Raw genomic sequence first — 16,071 nt, forward strand, 5'->3', positions numbered from 1 at the left:
TGTCTGCAGCTATTATTTCTATTGTGCATGGTGTTTAATCCATGTTAGATTTGATGTATTAAGTGTTAAGCAGATACGAACTTCCTTATGTTCTCTGCTCTGAACATCTCAGAACCTCATCTAAACTTTAATAAGGTCAAGAGAATTTTTATCTGGGTAACGTCAACTGTCTTCTAAAGTGCTTATAAATTTGTATTAATCTACAGTCTTTTGAAGGGCTAGATCAGGTGTGTATCTTTTGGCTGAGACTATTATGTAACGTTACATTACTTTATGAATTGATTAATATATTTATTATGTATCTTTTTCAGGGTATTGAGGAATGGAATATTGCCCATCTTAATACAATATTGGATGTTGTAGGAGAAGACTGTGGAATTTCTATTGAGGGTGTAAATACGCCGTATCTATATTTCGGCATGTGGAAAACAACATTTGCCTGGCACACTGAAGACATGGATCTCTACAGTATTAATTATCTCCATTTTGGGGAGCCAAAGTCATGGTAAGTTTCACATTTTTATGAAAGATGATTTCATTTATCTGTTTCAGCTGTCTAAACCAAACAAATGGGGTACAATTGTTTCACAGTGATAAGCTTTACTGAAAATCTAAGATAATAGTTTTGTTGGCTTTACGCTGAGAATGCTATGAAATATGTGAGATATGTGATGTAAAGAACATCATAGTAATGCATTCTTTTATTTTAAAGGAAAAGACTAATAAATACATAAGCCTTACTTGAGTTCAACAGAAAAAGATTGTAATGATTCAATATGAGAAGTTTAATGAGTCGGGAACCCCAAAACAGGCAACTTCTGTAAGGCCTCTCTGAAATCAGTTTATTTGGTTCAATTGTCCTTTGAGGCTAACATGGTTTTTTTATTAAACATGCATTTAATGGCTTTTTTGAATCAGAGTCATATTCTCTGCTGTTAACTCAGTAGGCCCAGTAGGAGATAAGATTCAGTGTTAAAGGTACTTCTTAAATGTAAAGTTTCTGTTATCCTTTCTCCATAATCTTAGATTTTTTGATTGAACAGCCTTAATAGAGAAACAAGTAGGTTTAATGTTATACATATAGATTGTGATATACTTGTATCTTAAAGTATATGAGAAAAATGTTTTCCTTTTGATCATAAAATCTTATTTTTTTTCAAAATACCTGTGAAGAGAACATAAAATCATTAGATATATAGAAGATATGTTATGCTTAGTTCGATTCTGGCAGTTTCTAGTCATCCAAACTTAGATGGAAAATTTTGTAGCTGGTAATTCCATAAAACATTATTAGTTATTTTTATACCCATACAGAAGACAAAGACCATCATGTATTTAAACTGAGAAGGTAGTAAATTGGTCAGCTGCTGGTTCTTAGGTCATTGCTTTATGTTTACTTGCTTTTCTTGTATAGTGGATCTCTTGTGTTTAGACAGAGAAGGTAAACACCACCTATTGTAGTAATGCAAGTCCATGTTTTGAATTTATTTTATATATATATATTTATTTATTTGTATATTTATTTATTTTTTTAATACATATATATTTTTATATATATATTGCTGCTTTGATAGAATTAGACATACCAAGAAAGTCTTCTCAGCCGTAAGAACAATATCTTCGTTAAAAATGGATGTAAAGATAGGTAATTCCAAAATGTTCTAAGATGACAGACCAAATTTAACTAAAACAATGATTGCATAAAAATTATTTTAGATTCTTAGGAATTTTAAAAGTGTTATTTAAAGAAAACGCTACTACATATTGTAAAAATTCCAAGTACTAGAGATGTTTAAACTCTGAAGTCATTAGACACAATGGAAAGAAGCTAAGAAAACTTTTTTTCTTTAAGTATTTTGAACAAGGTATGAGCTGTTAATATGATGATTGCTTTTCTAGTTTACAGATATTTGTTTACACTTCTGAGGGAACAAAATCATTAAACACAGACCTCTCCATCTTTTGAAGAAATAGTAGTGGATATGACTTCATTTTCTGGACCACATTGGCCCATATTGTTAAGAAATGCAGCGCTAAAAAATAGTTGAATGAAAGACAGTAAAAAGTTTATTTGTTGTTACACATTTACTTTTACTGGAGGAATGCAGTAATAATTTATGCTAATGCTTTTCCTATATCAGTAAAATATATCTTGTGTTAATGTGATATTAATATAGTATTTTCTTCAAAAAATACAGAATGACTTGAATCTTAGGATACAGATAGTAAAGATCTTGTCTACTCTTAAAAAATTAAACTGATTTGACAGGTGCTTCCTTAGTGAAGCCAAATATCCTGGCACATACATAGTAGTACATGTTTTTTAATTTTACTGAGTGTACATGTAGTTCTTCAAGACAGCCATATTGGTCTTATGGAGAACTGAAAAATACTTTATTAAGAAGCATGATAGATCAGCATCGTGTTTTCTCTGAATTGTGGGTATTCAACCACTTAAACCTGAGAGCCCAGATGAGAACTTGTAGATAGCAGCTGAATCTGAGTGCTATGGCAGTCTTTATGGAATTTGAAGCTTTCTCCAGTATTTAGGCATAGATTAATTTTCATTTCTTCTTATACTGTGTGCGATTTCACTTCTAAGAGGTACACAAATAAGTTTATGGGTTTATATTATGTATGCTGATTCCTCCATTGACTGCCTCATATGAAACGCAGGGGAAAAGTGTGTCTGATAACCATTTGCGAAATCAGGACTACAGCTGTTTGTGGGTTTATGTATGTCTGTATTGGTTTAATACATATGTTTGCTTTATATATTATTTCTTGCTTGCAAAAAAGTGCTAAAGAGAGAAAATAATTTTAAGGAGAAAAAGGAATTAAGAAAACTTAGAAGCTCTGATAGAGAACAATATGAGGGGAGAAGCGGGGGTGGATATGATGAGGAAAGATTTTCTGGAAAGGGGAACAGAGTCTATTAAAATTACTTGCTATCAGGAGAATTTTTACAGCAACTTTTCCTTTGCATTTTTTTCTGAGGGAAAGAAATCTTGAAGATGGTACCTCATTTTATTTACATCACAGTTTCGTAGAAAAAAGTCTAATTACAAAGAAGAACCATTGGTGTGATTGGTGATTTATTTAATTTATTAATTCAGTTAGTTCCTGATACATTTCGTAATGGTATCTGTGAACTGCTTATTAGTGCTAAAAATTTCTTCACTCTGCCATTCGTTGTTAAATATTTTCTTCTAAATAAGAATATTTTCTTCTAAAGACTCTAAAGATCCTTTCTGAGGCTCTGACTAAAGACAATTTATTTTTGTTTTGTGTAATAATTTGAGGAATTTAGTCATGTAGTTGAAGTATTAAACCACTCTTGGTTTATACTACGCATTAATTTCCAGATTTTTGTTAATAGTACAAATGTTAGGTTATTAGTATGTGTGTTAAATCCATGGGTAAAATATAGATAATGCTTCAATTTACATTATACATTTACAAATAAAAAAATCTGTATAAGATACTTACATTTTGGAAAATAATTTTGGGTTTAATAAGTATCTGAAAGCAGTGCTTATTCTTTGTGCTGTTTACCTGACTTATGAAAAACAGTGGTGTTGATAGGAATTTTTTTAAGTATTAAGATGATGTAAATCTTCTTGAAGAATATTAATAATGAACATATATAACTGTTTATTAAGCAGGCCCAAAGTAATTATTTTCATGGCACTGTGGATACTTCAAATATAATAAGAATTAATTCTTTATTTTAGAGAAAAAGAGTAAGGATATATAGGGAATACGTGTAATATTTTACTTTTAATAAAGTAATATTTTTTAAAATTGTGCTTATTTTGTCACCCCATATCCGATGGGGGAGGTCTGAATTCTTTTCTGTATAAAGAATCAGTTTTTACTTTCTGTTTAGAGGGGCACAGTGTAAACATAATTGATGTATCAACTTGTGATGTTTTCTGTGACGTTCCATCCAGTGTTCACTTCATAGCTCTTTTGAACAGACTGGAAATAACAGGGAACTATACATTATGTTAAAAAACCCTCCTGTTAAGTAATGTATTTCATAAATCACAAAATACCTTGCAGGGTTGGTCAGTCATAAAATAAAGAGGAATATATACTACAGAAAAAGAAGATGGTTCCATCTTTGTGATAAAGTCAAGAAAAAGAGACCAGATTGTTGAAGAGAGAATGCTTAGGCAGCCAAAATTAGATGGGTTAGAAGAGTGAGACTTGACCTGGCAGTTTATGTAGGTAGTAAGAGGAGTAGGGTGAAATGGATCCATGGTGAAATTCAGAATAAAGTAGGTGATTTAGGTCCAAGGATTCTCTTTTCAGGAGTTTAGTGGATACAGGTTGGTGAGGAATCTGATCTCCAGATTGCCTAAAATTTTTGCCATGGCTAGAACCTGTTTTTACGGACTTGCCAGTGTAGAAGGTTGTACCAATACCTGTTCATCTTCCTTTATGAAGTGGAAAAAAGAGGAAAGATACATAGTTACATGGTAGGGGTTGTGGAAGTCTTTAAAACATGATTTCATGTGAAGGTTTTCAGATTTTGAATTCCAGTGGCATAGGAAATAGTAATGGTATTATGGTGGGATAAAAATGGGTGGTGTTCTGATACTAGTATTAGACAAAATTACAGACAAAAAAGGTGAAGAAGGGAAAGCATACTCAGACTTATGCTAACATTGTGTGGTTTAAGAACAAATATGGCAATAAATTAAACGGGTTAAAAGACACTCAGCTAGGCCCTGTCAGGGTCTTCTGGTGTAGCATTAATAGAACTTTCAGTGTGGTCAGCAGCTGCCAAAGACTGGTCAAAATTTGGCCAGGTGATGCAGAGTTCAGCATTAGTGGGAGAGTCTGGTTACCTTTGCACAAGTTATGCATACTGTTGGCAGAACTGACATGTTTCCTAGTTAGTTCTATGTCTAGGAAAAATAACAGGTACAGAAAATAACGGTGAAGTGCAAACTTTTAGTGTGAAAAGTGGGAGTAATGTATAAGACTGCCATGAGAGATGGGGGGATGGTTATGCTCAAATTAGAAGAGGAGAGGATTAGCCACACTTCTTGCTGAAAATTATCAGAAAAATTAGAAATAAGAATATTAGGAGTCACAGAGATGACTATAATCAGAATAGTGATTCTGATTTGTAAAAAGGTAGCTATAATCAAACAGTGTAGTGGTTTATCAACAGTCTGAAAGACTTACCATTGTGCTTGAAACCAAGCAATCATTTGGTAGTTAGAATGTTCTCTGTAAAGTGGGAGTGCTTTGCTAAGTAAGACATGGGAATTAGAAGAAAAGGAGAGATTCTGCCCCTCTTCCCCAGAAGAGGATTTCGTTCCTTGAAATATTTAGGTTAAGTAGGGAAACTTTTTAGATGGTAATGGACCTAGAAATTTTCCATCTCGAAACAGCAAATGTATTAACTTCCTAAATTAAGGTTATGAGATTTCAGTTTGTTTGTATTTTAAAAAAATATTTATAATGTTAATATATAATAAATATTAACCACCTAAGTAGATAGTAGAGCAAATTAGTGTTGCTTATAGAAAATGGCATGGGATTCTGAGCCCAGTGTCTGGAATTAGATAGATAGCATTATTTTTATATAATATGGAGGTTGCAAATTGCCTGTTATCAACTATGGACCAATGCATTAGGTTCACTGTGAAAAAATTACTGTTATAAGTTTAGTTCTAACAACATTTTTATGGGTTTACAGCTTTGGAATTTTTAAAATACTGATTAACAGGAAAAATCATCAGCTATTGTTCCCCTGTCAATATATAACATGGGCTTCAGAGAAGTACTTTGGTAAAGTATTTAGCATTACTCTGAATTAGCTTGTAGCAGATGGTGTCATCCATTATCTGTGCATGTACCTGGCTTAGGAAGAATAGAACTCAATGTTTCGTATTCCTTTTCATGTCACTGAGATGAGAATAACTGGGTGGATACAAGAAGCTGCTTGTCTGATGATCATCTTGCTTGGCTGGGTACTTATGGCACAGTAAAGCAATGATTCTTTGTTTTTTATGTGTTTTTATGTTCATACTTTGAATAATACTGTTGTAAATGTTGCCCCACTTGTAAAACATACCACTTGAAAACGTTATCTGTGGGATTTTTCCAACAATATGGGATACTTTCCTGAGAACTGCTAAACTTTTTTCTGGATTGTCAGCACTGTATTTTTAATGTGGAACTTCACTTTTCTGTTTCACAAGAATCAACAGTATGGGTTAGTGTAAGAGGATTCTTATGTGAAGTATAAGTCTATAGGCACAGTAAGGGGAGAGGTTTTTTGCAGTCCGTAAGGGCAAATAATTAATGATTTGGGCAACCAAACGTTTTATGAGCTGATTGTTACTTGTGTATAGTTGTTGACATGACAAATTTTTCTGTAAAAGTTAGGTTCTGATATATGGTCTGGGTTTGTAGTCTGTTGTATAGGGATTATGAAGAAGATGGAGCCAAACTCTTCTCAGTGGTCACTGACATAACAAAGGAAAGGTAGCAATAATCACAACTTGCAACAAAGGATGTTTCAGATCAATAGCAGGAAAAAACAATTCACAGTGACATTATAACAGGTTCCTTAGGGAGGCTGCCAAGTCTTCATCTTTGGAACTTTTCAAAGCTCGACTGTTGCCCTGTGCAAACTGATCTATCTTTGAAGTTAGCCGTATGTCGATCAGGACATTGGACTAGATGACATTCAGGTCCCTTCCAGCCTGAACTCTATCATTGTGATACTGAATTTAAAGAAGACGATGCTCAAAGTTACTTTGTTAATGTATGACTTGAAATCCAATTCTGAATCAAGCCTTTACTTTTCTGCAGAATTCTAAACCTGCAGGTAAAGTTGCTTGCAATTTTCTATCTACTTACATGTTTTTAGCCAATGTTTTCCTTAATCTGCATTCTGAGGAATATAAAGCCCTTGGAAGTGCAGGATTAGAGAAAAAGAGGAGCCTCCCTACATCCATTCACAAAACAGCTGCAGCAACAAAGAGAGCAACAGTAGAAGTCTCGTAAGATATCTGATGAATAACTTTCAACTCTCACTTTGAAGGTCAAGAAGAAGCTACTTCTTCTCTTTGACAAGAAGTTCTTGGGTTGTTATTTTTGCACAAGGTTTTGCATGGCTACAGTTGGTAGCAGCCATTTAGATACTAGAATAAAGTCATCAGTGTATTTTCTGTAAGCTGTTAAGTGTATGATATATATGACTATTGATTTTCTAACTGCAGTGTTTTAGTTAGAGAAGGAAGTTTTCAAAAGTTAATGACCAATTTCCTGAACTACCTTGTCTGCTGATCTGTGGATTTTGATGTTTTTGGTGATGGAAGGAACAGACTACTTCATATTTCACCTTTGCAGTTTCAGTAGATCTACTATAGTAATGATTCTGTAGTACAAAATGTAACTTGTTCGGCTCTGAAGTCTAGAACAATGTTATTCATGTGGCACAGATTCATATAATTACTTCCTGAAGCATAGATAGATCACTAATAAATAAATTTTTATACTCCTGCTAATTGTTCTAGTAAAATTGTTTTATAACTGTGTACTTTTTTGTGTTCTTTAATACATTTTATTGTGCAAGCTCAATGACTTTGTAATTTTACATTCATTCATATCTTTAAATTTATTTTCATTTTATTAAAAATTTTAAGGTTATTAAATTTATTAATAACTTTAATTGCTTTGAAGGTCAAAAAAAGTATCTGTTTAAGTCTAACTTCATGAGCTCCTTTACCTTATCAGTGTTGTGGACAAATCAAATTGTATTCAATGTCTCTTTTTTTTTTTTTTTTTTTTCCCCTCCTGGAAATTAGAGGAATGCAAGGCAAGTCAGCTGTGAAAGTCAGACTTTGAATGACAGTTCACAGAATTTTGTACTGACTGATAGGAAATCTGTTTTACTGGCTAACCTGATTTATTTTTCTATGACAAATAGGTTTTATTTTCTGTTCTTGGAAACTAGGGATTTGTCATCACATAGTCATCATTCTGCGATGCCATTACAACCTGCATTTTCCATCTTGGGAGTAATGTTAAGGGGTCCTTGGAAGAAGGACAAACAATTCTGAGATCTTTATATTAATTTATCTGTCATTATCATTTAGCTCCACTGCTTTTCTTGCTGTGAAAGTACAATTTACTTTCTATGGAAACATACAGACTAAACTAAAAGCATGTGACTCATTCTAGCAGGATACCATTGGTTGTTATACAATGCAATTCACAGGGCATGTTGCAGGTATTTATGATTTTTGGCATTCTTTGCAGCCACTGAGGACAACTTGCCCTTTTTCCTCTTTTCAGCAGTTTCTTGGAGTGAGAACTTTGACTTAATTTCAATCTTGAATATGTCCTTAAACCAAGATTTTCATGTTGGAACAAACCTGGTGATAAAAGCTTTTTCTAGAATTAGAATGGATGCTAATGGTTGAATAACACTTTAATAGTTTGTATAGGTCAGGGCGAAAACTTTTGAAATTGAAGCAATACTGCTCAAAATTCAGTAAGAATGTTGGATAAGGTTTTCTGTTGGGTTGTTTGTTTTTTTTTTAAATGTATTTAAACACTACTTAATGCTAAGTGGCTATTAGTCATGGCCAACATACAGTCATGTTTCTCCATTTAATTAAAGGCAGAATACAGACAATCATAAGTACACATCAAGTCTATGCAGTAGCATAAAGAGAAATTAAAGGCCTACTTCAGATACAGGTGAAAAATAGGATCAGTATATTTATTTTTAGCTACAACAGCAGATTATGTAGGATGCTTTTAAAATTATATGTAAAAATTTGTTTGAGAAAGCACAGTTGTAATACTTAAAGTTATGCTGCACTTAATTTTTTTAAATAAATATTCTCATCTCAGTATCTTAAAAACAGAAAAGCTTAGCTTTTTAGCTTAAAATTACGAGTTAGAGAAGCTTCAGTGCTAAATTAAAGTTTGGATTCAATTAATACATTACATTAAAAAAGTAGCAATAATTTTCAATATAGTATTGCCAATCAACATTTGTAATAATGTGAAAGCATTTTAATCACATATAATTCAATTTGTTTCATTTTACTAACATGTTTATGTGAGTTACATCTACTGTGAAGTTATTGCAGAAATTCTGATTGGCTTGTGAAATGTTTTCTGGCTGCTTGGAGACTTTTCTTGATAAAGCCCAGGAGAACATTTCACAGAGTAGAGCAAAAAAACAGATGATCATTTCCTCCCTAATCTTACAGGGATTTTAGTAAAAAAAAAAGGCAATAAAAATGTACAGGTGTCTGTCGTGGTTTAGCCCCAGCCGGCAGCTGAGCACCACGCAGCCGCTCACTCCCCCCCACCTCCACCGGTGGGATGGGGAGGAGAATGGGAAGGAAAAGGCAAAACCTTGTGGGTTGGCATAAGAACAGTTTACTGGGATAGCAAAGGGAGAGGGGGAAAAAAATCCAAACCCAGTACTTAACAGAATGAGCTGAAACCAGGACATGTTACATCTTTAAGCCTTAAAGTAATGAACTGTGATACCATGCTTAATTTCTAGGCTGCTCATCCTAGAAAGCATTTCAGAACCCTGAATTAAGTTCTAAGGTTTTGCATACTGTAGATGGGTGAAACACTGTCTTTTCCTGGTTTACTTTATGGAGTTGTGTATTTAATGACATACAGTACAGTATATAATGCTATACGTAGCATTTATCTCCACTGGGGTGTGAAAGATGCAACCATATAGTTTTGATTACTATGTATATGCTGATGCACGTGTAATAGAGAGTGGAGAACAGACACAAACACTTTGAGAGTACCAATGGAGAGAAACAAAATCCATGTTTTTCTAAGACAGTGAAATTCTGATTAAAACTGCAAACGTCGAGCAGAGTCAAGCTGAAAGTCTTTTTTTTGTTTAATACTGTTTGGAGTGGGTTGTCAGGAGACATGAGTTTTGCTACAGTTCAACTTAGAGCACTGATGTCTGTGGTGGAAGAGTCTTGCTTCTATGCAGCAGTTTCAGTTGTAATAGAGTAAAACTGTGTGTGTGCAAATGAGAGCTTGAGGTAGGAGGATGTTTATTTCTTGTGCAAAATGAGGGGCCTAGGGTCTTTTACTTCTTTTTTCTGAGTTGTCAGGGGAGATGAATAAAATCTTGTGTTCACAGTGTAAAAGAAAAAAGCTGTATGTTGACTTATTTTGAAAATGCGGATTTGGACTATGTTGTACAGCTTAATATGCATTTTTCTCCTTTTCTGAACCATGGTTTTTTATGGAGAAGAATCAATCCAATGCTGTTGCAACATTAAACTGAACCAAAAGCCTATTACATCACATATTGAAGTAGTTAAAGTCAATAATAAAGCCTAATTAATACATATCTATGAAATGCAGAAAATATGTTAGTAACAGTGTTCAGAAAAGCAGAATGAAATTACAGCTTTTCAATAATTTTTTTTTTAGCTGTGATAAACATTAAAAATGACATGAGGTTAATTCCAGTTCTTTTATATTGTTACTGACTTGTTGCAGATAGCATATGGAATCTTTAAAAAATAATTTATTGTAAGAACAGAGTGATTCCAAGATACGGAATTAATGCCTTAATTTAAAGAAAGTGTATTTCTTAAATAATCTTTTAACTCTAATTGTAATGATTTTACAAAGCCCCTTTTATTCCACAGCATTGGCTATAGGAAAAAATACAGATGTTTAATGCTCATATTTTTCTGTTCAACTCTTGTGTCCTGTGAAGCACAGTAAAATTCAAAGAAATTAAACATGTTTAAATTAAACTTATGTGTTTTTGTTTCATTTGAAAAATGAAAGTATATGTCTGTTTTTTAACTGAAGTTGTGTAATCATAATCAAACATTGTAAATATGTATGATTTTAAATAATGAATATAACATTCTTGAACTACATGTTATAATGTTTAAACTAGAAATAAGCTAAAATGTGTTCTCAAAAGAATGCCTCTGTCTTTTTTCCGGCATAATTTTTCAGTCTTTAATCTGTTTGGCTTCTGTATTTTTAGATATGTATCATACGTGAATCATGGCTTATGTAGTAATTATGTCTTTAAGCATTTTCTCCATTTCTTTATGTGAATTTTAGGTATGCTATTCCTCCAGAGCATGGGAAACGGCTTGAAAGACTAGCTCAAGGTAATATTTTCAATATTTCCATATGTAACATGAAGGACAAACCTTCAGCAAAGTGAAAAACATTGTCCTTGACTCACCTACTGTGTTTTATTCCTTAATGTTATGTGCCTTTTATCTGTCTATGGTGTTATTGCAAACAAGGAACAGTTTCTACTACTATGAGGAATTCTTCAGAAACAAAATCTTTTTTTTATTTTTTTCCTTTTTTCCTCAGAACTTGATTTTGTACTTGTATTTTTAGCTTGATGAAGTTTAGGAAAATGAGGCTTGTTTTTGTTCATTAGATTTTCATTGCTAGTATCTTTGTCTCCTCTGTGCCATCGTTTTTTCTTGTCATAGCTTCTTCAGTAACTTTTCAATCTTAACTTCTTAGCCAAATTTGATACAATTACAGAAATATTTAAGTCAGGTAAGTCTCCAGAAATTTCATGAAAGTTAATGGCTGGGTAGAGGATGGAAACCTGGTTAGTACCTCTGGGAGGGGGGAAGCAGACAAAATGTACCAACGCTAAGTATTATTTGGTAGCAGCATGCTGGCCAGTGAGCAGACATATAAATCCCCTTTAGCCAAAGCAGGTACTGGCTTTTGCCCTCCAGAGGTTTGAGGAACGTCTATTGAAAAGGAGCGGAGGATTTTGTTACAAGGTTGAGATCTAAGGGATGAAGATCACTAGTCTATGGGAAAATTATTCTCACACAGTAATTTATTTTATTTTCAATAACACTATACCTCTCTTTGTGTTTCTAGATTAAGAGTGCAATTTATGAACATAGGAATAATTAGGCATGTTTCTTGGCCTGGCAGCCCATGTTTTATAGCCTGCTATTAACCATATTATATGAGGAATGTTATTGAAAGTTTATAATTAGATATTGAGTATCAGGACCAAATTCTGAAAATTTTTGTACATTTTCTTTTCATATTCATTTTGTGTGCCTATAGTATATTACTATTTTTCGGAGCTATTTTTAAACTATTGCTGAGAACAGTAAGATGGCATGTATTGCTGAGGTGTGAAAGATCTGTGAACTTGCACTCTTAAAAACACGTCTTGGAAAGACAGATTTCAACCTGGATAATTACATTTACTATTCCTAAATTTCCCCATAGTATCACTTGAGAAAGTTGTCTCATTTTTTTCCTTTCCAGATTCTTTTTCCAACTTGCAAAGTACAGAACTCTTCATATGCATTCCTTGAAGCTTTTGGTTTTCACTGGTAAACAAATTAACACATGTTGTAGACTGGGCAAGAGACATTGACTTATGATAGGATTATTCAGTAGTTAAAGTTGTACAGGAAATGAGCAAGGAGTAAAAGGAATAGAGAATTGGAAAAAGTTCAGAGAGGGACACTAGGACTGGTGAAAAGTTTGCCTTTTTGTTTTAATAATTGTTAGTAAGCTCTAACTTTTCAATCTGAAAGAGTGTTAAATGAAGAGAAGGGGGTATGATAAAGACCTGTGATGACTGGCATGGAAAAGATGGCTAAATAGTGATTGTTCACTAGGTCTTTCAGTACAGCTAGAGACTCTGAATGAAGGCTCTTAGCAGATTCAAAACAAGCAGAAGGAGATGGTTCCTTTCACAGTATGAACTACTCACTGTCCGTGATGGATTGTAAAATTTTGCATGGATTCAGGGGAAGAGTGGACAACACTGTCAAAGAAATCTGTTAGAGAAGCATAGGAATGGCGTATGGCTTTAGAAGTCTTAGAGCAGCAACTTGTTGGCACTAGGTTACTCACAGGAAGCAAAGATTTCATGCTGTATTTAAACACTTCTCTCTACATCCACTGCGGCTGGGTAGATTTGCATTTGATGTGGCATGGCTACTCTGGTGTTTATTATATATTTTACACTGATAGATTAAAACTGTGCAGCATTTTAAAACTATTCAGGTTTACATGTTCTGTAATGAGTGAGTATCCAATTTTTTTTTTTTTTTTTGAGACCGAGGGAAGAGAACGGGCAGTTTCAACAACACTTCTTCACTCATTTCTAAAACATAAATGGCATTGAGGCATGGCATTTTTTGCTGCAGGCTACAAAAACCCCTTAAGATTTTTCTTTGACATACCCTAATTTCCCCAGATACTGGAGTAACCTATGCACATTCAGGGAGGAGGTAACTTTTGGAGATGCCTGCTTTGCTACATGGGAACTTTTGAAGTCACTTAATGTAAACTTTTATGGTTTAAGAAAGTATTATATTAGAAAACTGTGGCCTGAAGGTGCTCAGACCTCTTACTGCTAATAATGGTGGCCTAATACAGTAAAAGGAATGGGACATAAAGCAGGGGGAGAAGTGGAAATTGCCAAACCCGATGTTTCTCAGAGGCCAATAGGTTACACTTGAGGAACTATGTCTTAATGTCTGAATACCAGAGTCAGGATCAGACAACAGGCTAAATGGGACATCTGACTTCAGTCTCACCCAGCGTAACAGTTCTTAGGTCCAGAACTGCTGGAAGAAGGTAGGACAGAAAGGGATCTGGCTTGAGGTACACCAGCACACTTGTACGTGCTTTTCTACAGCTGGGAACAGGAGCCCAGTTCCTTGATCCTTGCTGATCACTATATTTAAAGAAGTTGCCCAGGCAAATCACTTAGCCTTGGTCTGTGCACATCTGCATGAAAGTAAGTTGTCTAATATTGCTATTAATTATATGTTAGTACAAGTTATAAAGATATGTGTGGTGAATGGAAAACAATTTTTCTTGATGAATTGTGTATGATCAAAACTTAATTATTTTTATTTCAGAATTGTGTTTTGTACAGTAAGTAGCAAATAAAACATAGAATGAGATACTGAACAGTGAAGAGAAAATTTGAAATAGTTTTTTATTCCATTATATTCAGTGAATGAAGCTGGATTCAGGAAATTTACATGCTCATACAGAGATTTTTATTCTAACAGCAATGTAACATAGGTGAGTTAGTTTCAGAGACAGCCATCTCTGACATTTCCTGACTTTTTAGTATTTGACTTCAATGTCTTCTTCAATGTTTTTCTATGGGTAGGTTTTTTTCATGATGTTTTTGGTCCAGATGATAACGTAGAATGGAATGTAGAAGATGATGCTGTAGTTCTTAAGAATAAAGATGATGGACTTTATGCTCAATTTAACTTACACATTCACTTTTTTTTTTTTTTTTGGGAAACTACCATTTCTGATTATTTCCATGCTGTGGAGGTTAAGACCTCTGTGATCTACTTTGCAACTGCTGTCCACTAAAATACAGTCTGGTTTACAGTAAGGTATGTTAAAAAGATGAAAATGTAAGCTGCATGGCTGCAATTCACTTAATAGTAAACATTAATAAAACATTTAATAAAACATAGTGTAAATGAGACCTTCATACTTAATTACAAATCACAGAATGTTAGGGACTGGAAGGGACCTCTGGAGATCATCTAGTCCAAGCCCCCTGCTAAAGCAGGATCACTTAGAGCAGGTTGCACAGGATGGTGTCCAGGAGGGTTTTGAATATCTCCAGAGCAGGAGACTCCACAACCTCTCTGGGCAGCCTGTTCCAGTGCTTGGTCACCCTCACAGTGAAGAAGTTTTTCCTCATATTCAGATGGAACTTCCTGTGTCCCAGTTTGTGCCTGTTGCCCCTTGCCCTGTCACTGGGCACCACTGAAAAGAGTCTGGCCCCATCCTCTTGACATCTGCTCTTCAGGTATTTATAAGTATTTATGAGATCCCCTCTCAGTCTTCTCCAGGCTAAACAGACCCAGCTCTCTCAGCCTTTCCTCATATGAGAGATGCTCCAGGCCCCTAACCATCCTTGTAGCCCTCCACTGGACTCTCTCCAGTAGTTCCCTGTCTTTCTTGAACTGGGGAGCCCAGAACTGGACACAGCACTCCAGGTGTGGCCTCACCAGGGCAGAGTAGAGGGGGAGGAGAACCTCGCTCGACCTGCTGGCCATGCTCTTCTTAATGCAGCCCAGGACACCATTGGCCTTGGCCATGAGGGCACATTGCTGGCTCATGGAGAGCTTGTTGTCTGCCAGGACTCCCAGGTCCTTCTCTGCAGTGCTGCTTCCCAGCAGGTCAACCCCTAACCTGTACTGGTGTCTGGGGTTGTTCTTTCCTAGGTGCAGGACCCTACACTTGCCCTTGTTGAATTTCATATGGTTCCTCTCTGTCCAGTTCTCTAGCCTGTCCAGGTCTCGCTGAATGGCAGCGCAGCCTTGTGGTGTATTGGCCACTCCTCCCAGTTTCGTATCGTCAGCAAATGTGCTGAAGGTGCACTCTGTCCCCTTGTCCAGGTCATTGAATTAAATGTGTATTAAAATATTTTTAATCATATTTTTGCATGAGTGCAACATCTGAAGAAAAAAAAAGTAGTTTACTCAAGAAGGTTAGCTCTGATGACCATATGCCTACCAAATTAACGAAATACTCCTAAATAATTAAAATAATAAAATAATGCATTAAGTGGGACGGGTTGTCTAAGTCAAGACAGCAGTTGATACATAAAATTAAAGGAAGGCTAGAATATTTTTCCATTATCTTGTCTGCGCATCACAATTACCACACATGCCTTTTGTGCATGAATGCTTTCATTTTTGCTTTCCACTGAAATCTTGATTGACTGTGGCACCTACAAATATTTTATCTGGAAGACATTAGACTCACATCTAATAAAGACAACAGTCTGATTTTGCCCTTCAGCTGCTTTCTCATTTATGTAGGTTTTTTCAATTTTATGTAGACATAAATGTAATAAAAATCTCAAGTGAGCTGTTAACTGCAATTTTTATACTTGTTATGTTAATCTGTAATACCACGATATTCTTTTTTTTGTTTCACAAAATGGGTTATAAAATAAAGAGAACAGAAGTAGAGTGGCAAATCAGAAATGACAGTTTGAAGGATTTTCAAGATCTTTTA

At 34.7% G+C, this 16,071-nt stretch overlaps 1 protein-coding gene across 21 annotated transcripts in view; it reads left to right on the forward strand.

Moving 5' to 3' along the window:
- The window catches only part of KDM4C (lysine demethylase 4C), a 268,964-nt gene that overhangs the window by 35,117 nt on the left and 217,776 nt on the right, over positions 1-16,071 (forward strand). For 18 of the 21 annotated variants that reach the window (XR_008574612.1, XM_054809237.1, XM_054809244.1 and 15 more), the window contains 2 exons: positions 312-505; positions 11,119-11,168. Coding sequence is in view for 19 of the 21 variants with exons in the window: in XM_054809237.1 (XP_054665212.1) it covers positions 312-505; positions 11,119-11,168 (244 nt within the window). In the remaining 2 variants the exon portion in view is untranslated. The other 3 variants (XM_054809248.1, XM_054809249.1, XR_008574613.1) reach the window with 3 other exon arrangements.

The sequence above is a fragment of the Grus americana genome, chromosome Z (genome assembly GCF_028858705.1).
Source record: "Grus americana isolate bGruAme1 chromosome Z, bGruAme1.mat, whole genome shotgun sequence".
Lineage (NCBI taxonomy): Eukaryota > Metazoa > Chordata > Aves > Gruiformes > Gruidae > Grus > Grus americana.